General features: G+C 30.7%; 1 protein-coding gene across 2 annotated transcripts in view; it reads right to left on the bottom strand.

Moving 5' to 3' along the window:
- Positions 1–13,795, bottom strand: part of LOC145285839 (alpha-mannosidase 2C1-like) — a 166,111-nt gene that overhangs the window by 21,727 nt on the left and 130,589 nt on the right. For both annotated transcript variants that reach the window (XM_080134279.1, XM_080134278.1), the window contains exon 26: positions 5,443–5,586. In XM_080134279.1, coding sequence (XP_079990405.1) covers positions 5,443–5,586 — 144 coding nt within the window. The remainder of the gene's footprint in view (positions 1–5,442; positions 5,587–13,795) is intronic.

The following is a 13,795-nucleotide window of genomic DNA, read 5'->3' as shown; positions in this document are numbered from 1 at the left end:
GGTTTTTAAAAACAAACAAATCGATTTATTGACCTCATTAAAAACTGTCCCGCACAAAATGCTAACTGCTGAATACCTATCGCCGTCACGTCAATCAAAAACGCGCACCTGTTTTTTTTTTCACACTTTACTATTTTCCAACTGCGCATCAAGGCTTCAGTTTTTTTTCACGGGTTTTTTTCAAACACACCTACAAACACCCGGGCAACGCCAGGTACCCTTCGCTAGTATAACAATAAAATATGCAAACACAGGGGTATGGATGGGCATTTATGGATAGCAAACGCTTATCACAGGCAAACAAATCTTCTGCAGTAGGAGTATGTTCGTAGGTCCCAGATTTCCTTTGAAACAAATGAAACAACAATTATTTTCTGTGAGACATGCGGATACAAAATGAACACAAAAATCGAACACAATAAGATTTGCAAGAGATAACAAAACAAACACTTTCAAATCATATAAAACTAAATTTATTAATGATAAGGGGAAAGAAAGATTTAACAAAAACAAATATATTCAAAGCTAATGGGATTAGGGAATATTTTTAACATACTAACTGAAAGAGAATCCTATAACAGAAAGACCAAAGGTAAACGGCAGCAACCAGTCCACACGAGAGAAAAATCCGATCTCCAGTCCGACAGAGAAAGAAAGTAAAATTTGTTTTTTTTTTCACTTACAGTTCAATACTTTTCTTTTAAACATGCCTGTCGGCATCCGTTTTGGGTTATCCAAAATAGCTTGATCGAGGGATTAATTCAGAGATCTTTTTTTTTCCGTCTTTGCCAACTTCGGAAATGTGACATCGCTTTCGTTGTCCAGAACACGTTTTACGCGGTCAAACTTTTTTTCACAACTCTTCGCACGAGGGAATTATTATATTTCCTTTCTGTTTTTTTCGCCCCTTGATTCTAAAAATAGAACTGACGAAATCATGTTCTGATTCCTTATTCTGCTTCTTGGCACGGTGCGGTCACTGCGTGCGTTGACCGTAGGACGACCTGTCCCTTGCCTTCATATTGGAGGAGGTGGGAGGTGTTTGGTGCTAACGTTGACCGAACGTTTTTCAACTCCCTCGGTCTCTGTTTCTCTTTTCCTTTTTTCTCTCCCTCTCTCTTCCTCCGTGGGTGATGAAATCCGTAGTGGGTTTTTTCCTCTGCTTCCGAGATTGGATCGCGGTGTAGTAACTGTTCCGCCGTCATATGTCACTCTCTCTGTCCTCAGCCAAGGAAAGAGAATCTCTCCAGACTGATTTTAATACTAGGCTTTGAGTGGATTCCCGTTCAGTTAGAACATGTGAATCAAATATCTACTATATATTACTAATAGAATACTAAAACAGTACTTGATGTCGAGGTGGCTGTTTGTAACAGTATGTATGTATGTATGTGTGTTTGTATGTCTCGCAAAAAATTTCGACACAGGCCACGGATTTTCACCAAATAGGTATCATTTCAAGCTCGAACCTTCGCCCTGCAAATATCGACAAATTGGCCCAAAACATTCATTCCTTCACCCTAAACTAGCCATTTTTGCACAGGGATGGGGGCAGCAAAAACCATCCTCTCATGACAAGATGGCTTTTACACATGCGCAAATGACGTCGGAATATGATTTAGTTTAAATATTAAAAAAAAACAATTTTGTTAACGTCCTCTTAGCTCACTTGATTAGAGGTCGGCGTCATTATCTAAAGATTGTAAGTTTGAATCGTGGTGTGAGGTGTCTTTTTTCTTTTTTTTTTCGATTTTTAAAGGTTTAATATTGAAAAAGGGTTATTTAAGCCATTTTTCACGTTCTATGTTTTTTTGTTTTTATTTTTCAGATTTTTTTAAGAAGTTTTTTTTTTCCATCACATTTGACTTTTCTTTTTTTGTTTTTGTTTTTCTGATTTTAAGAAATTTTAACATCGTTCGTTTGCCTTACGTTAGTTTTTTTTTTTTTCGATTTTTTTAAGTTTTAACATTTTTTTTTATATATAATATTTAAACAGGGTGATTACTTCACTTATTCTTTTGTTTTGATTTACCCCCCCCCCCCCCGAGCACACACACCTCTAAACGCCCGGGCAATGCTGGGTCCCCTGCTAGTCTATAATATAAATCTCACCTGTCTGTTTGTATGTATGTATGTATGTTTTTATGTCTCGCAAAAACTTTCAACAGAGGCAACGGATCCTAACAAGGTCAGTATCATTTTGAAGCTTGATGTCTCGGACGACAAATATTGAAAAATTGGTCAAAAACATTAATTTCTTCACCTTAAACTCAGCTGTTTTGTGCAAGGAGGGGTCAATTTTTTTCATCAACATTTAAGCAAGTCACCATCACCGTTGGATTGACTTCAGTTAATTCCAATGCTTTTGAATTCTGGTCGCGTCATGGAGACATCGGATTTTCTTTCACTTTCTTTTCCACCGTCACATCACGGGTTCGAGCCTACCTGCCTACTACCACTTTTTTTTTTTCTCAACAACACCTCCAAACACCCGGTCAATGCCGGGCACCCAGGCTAGTCTTCCCTAATGGGGATATAAATGTTACTGAGGATCACTGGTGAATTTCATACTCCTTTGGAGGAAGCTGGTTAAACCTGCATAGTGTTAGTGTCGTTACTGGTTCCATTATTTTATGATATTTTTTTTACTGTTATTTTACTCTAAACAAGACACAGTACCACCTGGATGTAAGAGGCTACTGTTTGGGACTAAATCTACAAGGACAATATGTAGGGAGTTGAGCAGCAAGATGTCTGTTCACACTACACTTGAACTTCTGCATGTCAGTACAGCCAGGGAAGCAGGGACCTGGGAAGGAATTCCAAAGTCTAGCAGTTCAAGGGAATTAACTATTACATTAGAAGGCTTTCCAACATCTAGGGATCTCTACAGTGTAGGGTGGGATTTTTATGTTAAGGGAGTACAAATGCTTCAAGTTTGTCGGAGCACATTCCATTAAAATACTTATAAAACAAACACAAGGATGCAACATTGTGGTGATGGGACAAAGATTGGAGTTTGGTTGATAGTGTGGGACCTATTAGATTGGCGACTCTTTTTGGGATTCTAAGAGCAAGAAACTAGTGGCAGATGTACCAGCCCTGATGTGGCAACAATACTTCATGCAGAGGTGAATGGACGCTTTGTAAAATGTTAGCTGTGGCCCAATTCGTCACGCATACTTCTAGTAAATAAATAATTTGTAGAATGTTAGTTGTGGCCCAATTTGTCATGCATACTTCTAGTAAATAAATAATTTGTAGAATGTTAGTTGTGGCTCAATTTGTCATGCATACTTCTAGTAAATAAATAATTTGTAGAATGTTAGTTGTGGCCCAATTTGTCATGCATACTTCTAGTAAATAAATAATTTGTAGAATGTTAGCTGTGGCCCAATTCGTCACGCATACTTCTAGTAAATAAATAATTTGTAGAATGTTAGTTGTGGCCCAATTTGTCATGCATACTTCTAGTAAATAAATAATTTGTAGAATGTTAGTTGTGGCTCAATTTGTCATGCATACTTCTAGTAAATAAATAATTTGTAGAATGTTAGCTGTGGCTCAATTTGTCATGCATACTTCTAGTAAATAAATAATTTGTAGAATGTTAGTTGTGGCCCAATTTGTCATGCATACTTCTAGTAAATAAATAATTTGTAGAATGTTAGTTGTGGCCAAATTCGTCACGCATACTTCTAGTAAATAAATAATTTGTAGAATGTTAGCTGTGGCACAATTCGTCACGCATACTTCTAGTAAATAAATAATTTGTAGAATGTTAGTTGTGGCTCAATTTGTCATGCATACTTCTAGTAAATAAATAATTTGTAGAATGTTAGCTGTGGCACAATTTGTCATGCATACTTCTAGTAAATAAATAATTTGTAGAATGTTAGTTGTGGCCCAATTTGTCATGCATACTTCTAGTAAATAAATAATTTGTAGAATGTTAGTTGTGGCCCAATTTGTCATGCATACTTCTAGTAAATAAATAATTTGTAGAATTTTAGTTGTGGCCCAATTTGTCACGCATACTTCTAGTAAATAAATAATTTATAGAATGTTAGTTGTGGCCCAATTCGTCACGCATACTTCTAGTAAATAAATAATTTGTAGAATGTTAGCTGTGGCACAATTCGTCACGCATACTTCTAGTAAATAAATAATTTGTAGAATGTTAGCTGTGGCACAATTCGTCACGCATACTTCTAGTAAATAAATAATTTGTAGAGTGTTAGTTGTGGCCCAATTTGTCACGCATACTTCTAGTAAATAAATAATTTGTAGAATGTTAGCTGTGGCACAATTTGTCACGCATACTTCTAGTAAATAAATAATTTGTAGAGTGTTAGTTGTGGCCCAATTTGTCACGCATACTTCTAGTAAATAAATAATTTGTAGAATGTTAGTTGTGGCACAATTCGTCACGCATACTTCTAGTAAATAAATAATTTGTAGAATGTTAGCTGTGGCCCAATTTGTCACGCATACTTCTAGTAAATAAATAATTTGTAGAATGTTAGTTGTGGCTCAATTTGTCATGCATACTTCTATTAAATAAATAATTTGTAGAGTGTTAGTTGTGGCCCAATTTGTCACGCATACTTCTAGTAAATAAATAATTTGTAGAGTGTTAGTTGTGGCCCAATTTGTCACGCATACTTCTAGTAAATAAATAATTTGTAGAGTGTTAGTTGTGGCCCAATTTGTCATGCATACTTCTAGTAAATAAATAATTTGTAGAGTGTTAGTTGTGGCCCAATTTGTCACGCATACTTCTAGTAAATAAATAATTTGTAGAATGTAAGTTGTGGCCCAATTTGTCATGCATACTTCTAGTAAATAAATAATTTGTAGAATGTTAGTTGTGGCCCAATTTTTCACGCATACTTCTAGTAAATAAATAATTTGTAGAATGTTAGTTGTGGCCCAATTTGTCATGCATACTTCTAGTAAATAAATAATTTGTAGAATGTTAGTTGTGGCCCAATTTGTCATGCATACTTCTAGTAAATAAATAATTTGTAGAATGTTAGTTGTGGCCCAATTTGTCATGCATACTTCTAGTAAATAAATAATTTGTAGAATGTTAGTTGTGGCCCAATTTGTCATGCATACTTCTAGTAAATAAATAATTTGTAGAATGTTAGTTGTGGCCCAATTTGTCATGCATACTCCTAGTAAACAAATAATTTGTAGAGTGTCAGTTGTGGCCCAATTTGTCATGCATACTTCTAGTAAACAAATAATTTGTAGAGTGTCAGTTGTGGCCCAATTTTTCATGCATACTCCTAGTAAACAAATAATTTGTAGAATGTCAGTTGTGCCCCAATTTGTCACGCATACTTCTAATAAATAAATAATTGTTTTAAAATATTTGACATCCAGGCAATGCTACTGGGTAGTTCTTGTTAGTAAGATATAAATTTGAATACTTACTTCGAAACGTGCTGAATCCCAGGATGTATTTGAGTGAGTTGGTCTTTCAAGCCATCCGTATTGGATGTCATACGTGGCTTTTGTTGTTGTCATATTAAAAGGAAATTCCACTTTCAGGAATTTATGGTTTTCATGCCAAGCAACCTGAAAGAAGAAATAATGATAGCCATTTTTTCAAATGTTTAACAAAGATGAGAATGACTAATGAAAAAATAAAATCTCTGGGATATCTCTTTCCCTCTTGAATCTCATTCTTACCTACTTACTAAAGTAGTTGACCATAGTCAAGGAGGTACTTTTGCAGAATTTGATTTGGATCCTCGGGATTTTCTGTCAATTATGGCTTGGGCTTGACTGGCAATCATCAGATTAAGCTGAGTTTTTTTCAAATGTTGAAATGCTAAATCGATATTTTGTTTGTTTGTTTTTTGTATAAAAAATGTAGTTTTTTAATTATTTTTTGGATGATGAGAGGGTATTTTTTCTGTTTATTTATTTAACATTTGTTGATAAAAATAATTTGTAAATTTTCTTGAAAAAAACTTTTCTGTACTTTCACCTTAAAATGATTACCTTTTCTTATAAAAAACTTCTGTTTATAAAAAGTAAATGTTTACTGCCAATTTCTTCAAAAAAACATCAATTAAAAATGTAAATTTAAAAAAAAAAAAAACTGTACTTTCACCTAACAATTTACATATATTCAGTAAATTTACAGTAGGTTTTTGTCATTTTTTATTTATAGTATTTCTATTTTTTTCCAGTTTGTTTGTTTTGAAATTTGTCTGCAGCTATTACTTTGCTCGGTTGATGACTGCTGGTCAAGCTCAAACCATAATTGATGAAAAATCCCAACTATCCAGGTCAAATTCTGCAAGAGTACTGTCAAAAACAACCCAAGGTACTATGATGTAAGGGAAAGTGCCACTCTTTTACCTGGGTTACTCCATTTACCCTTAATCCTCCCCTAATAATGCTAAGTTTATGATCTGACTGAAGAATGAACCCTGATTTCCTGGCCCATTAGTGAACATCCTAATATTTATGCCAAATGAGTCGGTTTACTTACTTCAAATGAAATTGATTGGCCAAATATGCTCTGATGAACTTGTTGCACTTGTGCTGTGCCCCCTCGACATACATATCCCGATAAACTCGCTTAGCAACAAAATCACACCCCTTCACTGTTGAGATCCCTGAATGCTCAAACGCTTTCTACTTTAACAGCTTCTTCTTTCAAACAACTAAACTTTGGACATCCCTTACTGCTACCTGCTTCCCTGACTGTACTGATATGCAAAAGTTTAAATATAACGTAAACCAACATCTTGTTAATCTTTCCTAGGCATGGTTTCAAATAGTAGCCCCTTACGTCCAAGTGGCGATATGCCTTGTTTGGGGTGAACATGAGTAAAAAAACATCATTCCACCATGGGAGAGAGATAGATGTTGAGATCACTGTATCATGAAGCATATTGCCAGAAGCCGTGTTCAGCTTGCAGACAACTAGTTTTTTCCCCTCAAACAGCTAGACTTTGGAATTCCCTTCCTGCTACCTGTTTCCTTGGCTGTACTGATGTGCAGAAGTTTAAATGTAACTTAAACTAACATCTCACTCATCTCCTCTGTTATGGTAATGTAAAGTGGAAAAATGTATCCTTCCAGCTGAGTTCAACACAAAATGTCAATGTTTGCGCCCACGTCTGTGATATATATGTAGACATCAGAGGAGATCACCACTGGTTACTTCCTATTCAGGGGAGATCACCATTGGTTACTTCCTATTCAGGGGAGATCACCACTGGTTACTTCCTATTCAGGGGAGATCATCACTGGTTACTTCCTATTCAGGGGAGATCACCACTGGTTGACTCATGTTGTCAGGAATAAATAACTCATACCTATACATCCTCTAAACATGATCCTAAATAGTAGCCCTTACGTCCAAGTGGCGGTATGACTTGTTAATAATTTGGCAGTCATTAGTCTTTTTGTTCAAACTACAATATCTGGTTTCCTGTAAAATATCTCTCGGCGCTAGTGAACCATGAAGTCCCAGAGAACCCTAACATCCTCATGTTTCACTACTGTTTCTGGCTGATGTTGGAACCACTTGTTTGTAAATTTCATTCCAAACTTTTGACACAAACTCTAATGCAAATCTACACATACTTTGTTATGGCGATGTTTGTACACGCACTAACAATGTGTGACACTGTTTCAAGAATTACTCCACACAATTTGCACTTATCACAACGGTCCTTCCCAAAAGATGTTTCTATTGATTGCATTAGTATTTAGTGCCTGTTCCTGAGCAGCAAATATTTTCTGTTTCTCTTTTCAAGTCACCTTTAGACAGAAAATTCCATGTTTTTTTGTTTTGTTTTTTTTATATGGTGGTCACCACTTATCAAGGCCCGGAAGCCACTCGGGGATAAGGGTTATTGCATGTACAGTAATCAATAGGATAATATTGCAGTAATCGTTAGTAATGGAGATTTGATAAAGTGTCTTACTTAAGGGGGCAGTTCGTCAGGAATTTGTTTATGTTGGACTTGAAGACATCCAAGTTGTACTCAGGTGGGAAACAGGCAAACGGAACAGAGTTCCACAGGAGTGCACTTCTAAGAAAGAAGCTTTGTTCATGGAATCTACGTTTTGATTTTGGCACAGATAAAGAATAGGGAAAATTATTGACAGTGGTTTCAGCTAGATGGGTGTTTTTCGTGAAAGATTGGTGAGGGGGGACCAGAGATTGGAGCTCAGACAAGCACTTGGAAATAATGATAAAACAAAGACAGGCTCACTCGAAATTTGTATTTAGTGCCTGTTCTTGAGCAGTAAATAAAAGATTTTCTATTTCTCTTTTCAAGTAATCTTTAGACAGAAAATTCCATGTGTCCTGACATAATAGTGCCTTAGCATCCCACTCAAACTGACCATGAAGTTTTATTCTTACCAACTCAGTTAATTTTTCTGCTTTGATTTTTTCTTGTACTTCTGCTTATCTTCCAGTGATTCTTTACCATTCGCCACTGCTACGAGTAACACTTCATGACTATTAGCCAACACATTCTTCAATCCCAATCAAACCTCTTCCTCTTTTCTAGAATTTGGGTGAAGTGCCTCATACTTGACTGACAATTCCAACAATGAACATGTAATAAATATATTGTGGTCATTTTTTTCTTGTGGTCACATACCAGTTGACATTGCTTGTGTTTTGAGCCGAATAAACATTTTACATTTAAGTAAAAACACTAAAAACCTACCCAGCTAGATAGAAGAGTAACTTATCTTGCCTTTGGTAACAGTGATTTGTTATATACAGGGTGGAACGATGAAATTATCGTCATAGAAAAGATGACATGATTCCATTTCTATTTGATGAAAACCGGTTTTCTTTTTTTGCTGCAGACCATCTACTAGTTTGCCAGTTGTGTACAAATCCCAAGAATGATAGGAGCCTTCTATCATGTCTGAAAGTAACACAATGTTCAACAAGCGAGATTAGAGATGTGCCACTGTACAACTCATGCTCTCTACCAAACTAAGTTATGATAACAGGACCATTGCCAGCACCCTCAAAATGCAAATCTGGACGGTTCAACACTTGAGTGTACAGCTCAACCAAGTTTCTGATCATGGTTATGGTCTTTGGTATGGTTTCACAAGTGAGGGTCACATCATGCCATTTCACATCTTTGAAGTCAGCTTGAAAGCCAACACCAAAGTGTACCTGGATGAGGTGAAGAGTGTGGTGATTCCCTGGTGCAATCAGGTGACTGCTGGCAGACCCTGCTTGTGGCAGAAGAACTCGGCGCCAGCCCACAAGTCCAAAGAAACTTAGGTTTGGTTTCAGAAGGAGTCCTCGCCCGACCTATACTCTTCTATCACTGGCGCAGCTCGTCCCCCAACCTGAACCTGCTGGACTACTTCGCTTGGTCATACATAAAGAACATCACCAACATGACCTCCAACGACACCAAAACCAGCCTGATTGTCACCATCTGCCGAGCTCCCACTGGCGCTTGTGAAAAAGCATACTCCCAGTGGACCCATATCGAGGTGGTGATTGAGGCTGAAGGCAGCTACATTGAATAGATGTCAGCTCTACTACATAATCAAGTTACCTGAATTGATTTTTTCTATAAAATTTTAAAAATAAAGCTGTAGTTTTTTTTTTTTCTTTAAGGCGACACATTTATTGTTCTACCCTGTATTTGAATTTTTTTACCACTTTTTTGAATCTCTGTGGATTGTAAAACAAACCCTCAGTTTCAACTGGTTACATAAAATCGATTTGGAGCTCTAGTATGGATTAATTGTATGGTTACAAATTAAATGAAGTATAAAAACAGATTTGTGGCTCAGTGGATGATCTGAAATGGCTCCTCATTGATAGAGTAATTTACGGAAAGAAAGGGTGAACTCCGTTTAGAAACTTTGATTATAATCAAATAAAAAAATTTTTCTCAAAAGATATTTTTTTTTCCAAACAGATATATTAAAACAAATTATTCTTTAAAATCTATTTACATAAATTAAAATTTATTTAATTCTTTTTATGGAAGAAAATATGAAAAAATATTAAATGAATCTCATTGAGAACTCTCCTCCCAATTATTTAAATTCAAGATTATTTTTTTATATATATATCAAAACTCTATATTTTTATCATATTTATAAATTAAAATATTATTTCATACAAAGTCAAAGCTCTATACTTTTATCATATTTATAAATTAAAATATTATTTTATACAAAATCAAAACTACATATTTTTATCATATTTTTAAATTAAAATATTATTTTATAGAAAATCAAAACTACATATTTTTATCATATTTATAAATTAAAATATTATTTTATAAAAAATCAAAACTACATATTTTTTATCATATTTATAAATTAAAATATTATTTTATAAAAAATCAAAACTACATATTTTTATCATATTTATGAATAAAATATTTTATAAAAAAATCAAAGCTCTATATTTTTATATTTATAAATTAAAATATTACTTTATAATAAATAAAAACTACATATTTTTATCATATTTATAAATTAAAATATTATTTTATAAAAAATCAAAACTACATATTTTTATTATAAATATAAATTAAAATATTATTTTATAATAAATCAAAACTACATATTTTTATCATATTTATAAATTAAATATTATTTTATAAAAAATCAAAACTACACATTTTTATCATATTTATAAATTAAATATTATTTTATAAAAAATCAAGACTATATTTTCATCATATTTATAAATTAAAATATTATTTTATAAAAAATCAAAACTACATATTTTTATCATATTTATAAATTAAAATATTATTTAAAAAAAAATCTAACTACACATTTTTATCATATTAATAAATTGAAATATTATTTTATAAAAAATCAAAACTACATATTTTTATCATATTTATAAATAAAAATATTATTTTATAAAAAATCAAAACTACATATTTTTATCATATTTATAAATTAAAATATTAATTTATAAAAAATCCAAACTAAATATTTTTATTATATTTATAAATTAAAATATTATTTTATAAAAAATCCAAACTACATATTTTTATCATATTTATAAATTAAATATTATTTTATAAAAAATCAAAACTACACATTTTTATCATATTTATAAAGTAAATATTATTTCATAAAAAATCAAGACTATATTTTCATCATATTTATAAATTAAAATATTATTTTATAAAAAATCAAAACTACACATTTTTATCATATTTTTAAATTAAAATATTATTTTATAAAAAATCAAAACTACATATTTTTATCATATTTATAAATTAAAATATTATTTTATAAAAAATCAAAACTACATATTTTTATTATAAATATAAATTAAAATATTATTTTATAATAAATCAAAACTACATATTTTTATCATATTTATAAATTAAATATTATTTTATAAAAAATCAAAACTACACATTTTTATCATATTTATAAATTAAATATTATTTTATAAAAAATCAAGACTATATTTTCATCATATTTATAAATTAAAATATTATTTTATAAAAAATCAAAACTACATATTTTTATCATATTTATAAATTAAAATATTATTTAAAAAAAAAATCTAACTACACATTTTTATCATATTAATAAATTGAAATATTATTTTATAAAAAATCCAAACTACATATTTTTATCATATTTATAAATAAAAATATTTTATAAAAAATCAAAACTACATATTTTTATCATATTTATAAATTAAAATATTAATTTATAAAAAATCCAAACTAAATATTTTTATTATATTTATAAATTAAAATATTATTTTATAAAAAATCCAAACTACATATTTTTATCATATTTATAAATTAAATATTATTTTATAAAAAATCAAAACTACACATTTTTATCATATTTATAAAGTAAATATTATTTCATAAAAAATCAAGACTATATTTTCATCATATTTATAAATTAAAATATTATTTTATAAAAAATCAAAACTACACATTTTTATCATATTTATAAATAAAACTATTATTTTATAAAAAATCAAAACTACATATTTTTATCATATTTATAAATTAAAATATTATTTTATAAAAAATCAAAACTACATATTTTTATCATATTTATAATTAAAATATTATTTTATAAAAAATCAAACTACACATTTTTATCATATTAATAAATTAAAATATTATTTCATAAAAATCAAAACTACATATTTTTATCATATTTATAAATCAAAATATTATTTTATAATAAATCAAAACTACATATTTTTATCATATTTATAAATAAAACTATTATTTTATAAAAAAATCAAAACTACATATTTTTATCATATTTATAAATTAAATATTATTTTATAAAAAATCAAAACTACATATTTTTATCATATTTATAAATTAAAATGTTACTTTATAATAAATCAAAACTCTATATTTTTATCATATTTATAAATTCAAATATTATTTTATAAAAAAATTAAAACCATGAGGGCTGTTCCAAAAATAATGCCTTCTATTTTTTTTTATCTCACCAGAATGGATAAGAGGGAACTGCAAAAGTGCATTATTATTATTATTTATTTATTTTTTTTTTTTTACAAGGGTGTCACCACTTATCAAGGCCCAGAGGCCACTCAAGGATAAGGGTTAATAGGTATACATTAGTCATTGTGATTTTAGCATAGTAAACAGTGGGAATTTTGAAACTTGGATTACTTAGGGGGACGATTCAATTAGAACTTGTTCACATTGGACTTTTTCTTTTTTTTTTTTTTTTCATAGGTATCAACTCATTATCAAGGTCAAAGAGGCAACTCAAGGATAAGGGTTAAAGAGTACAGTAGAAATTGGACAATATAATAATCATTAGTAATGAAAATTTGTTAAATTTGATAACTTATATGGAACGGCTCATCAAGAACTTATTTACGTTAGACTTGAAGACAAACATATTGTAGTCAGCCGGAAAGCAGGAAAACGGAAGACAATTCCACAGGCGTGCAGTTCTAATAAAAAAGCTTTCTTCATGGAATCTACGTTTAGGTTTAGGCACAGATAAAGAGTGAACTTCAAGTTTCATCTCTCTATTGCAGATATTGATGGTGTGAGACTCTAAGAAAGCACTTCCTGTCATGAATATGCTTCAGAACCAGAGATGCATCATTGAATTTCTGGCAAAAGTGTATTTAGAATGGTGATAACTCTGTAGAAAAATAAATTCTGGGGTACAAAGGGTTATGGTTTAATGGTACCACTCCTGTTTTCGTAGCTCTTCAACTTAAAAAAAATAGGAGGCTTTATTTTTGGAACAACCATCGCATATTTCACTTTCTGAAAATAAAATTATTTTAACATTTTAGTTATTTTATTTTTCATGTCTTAGTATATTTATTTAAATTAAAATAATTTTATTTTTAATTTTCTAAAATGGGAAGAAACAAGGTTGAAATTGACTGCTCCAAATTTTTTCTGACACTTTTGTCAATGAACACTGATTTGAAATCCATTTTATAAGACATATAAATGGTGAATATAAGAAACTTCTTAAAAATACTTTTAATATTCAGAAGATTTTAGAGGTGGGGATGGGGGCGTTTATATCTTAGTTGTAAAAAGATTTTTAAATGTTTAAAATTTTTCTGAATTTCAGACTTTTCCCAAACAGTCTCTCCATAATTACTCAATCAATTCAATAAAGGGTACTTGCACAGTTCAATCAAGACATTAAAAAAATGAAAACATGGGAAAAAAAAGTTATATTGTACATATATATTATGGAATTAAGTTCTCCAGAAAAAAAAATCACTTAATTTGATCAAGTAGGGTTTTTTTTT

The sequence above is a fragment of the Euprymna scolopes genome, chromosome 10, assembly GCF_053919585.1.
Source record: "Euprymna scolopes isolate OS-2025 chromosome 10, ASM5391958v1, whole genome shotgun sequence".
NCBI classification, from domain to species: Eukaryota; Metazoa; Mollusca; class Cephalopoda; order Sepiida; family Sepiolidae; genus Euprymna; species Euprymna scolopes.
Note: the sequence above shows the minus strand (reverse complement) of the source record. Positions and strands in the feature narration are given on the sequence as shown.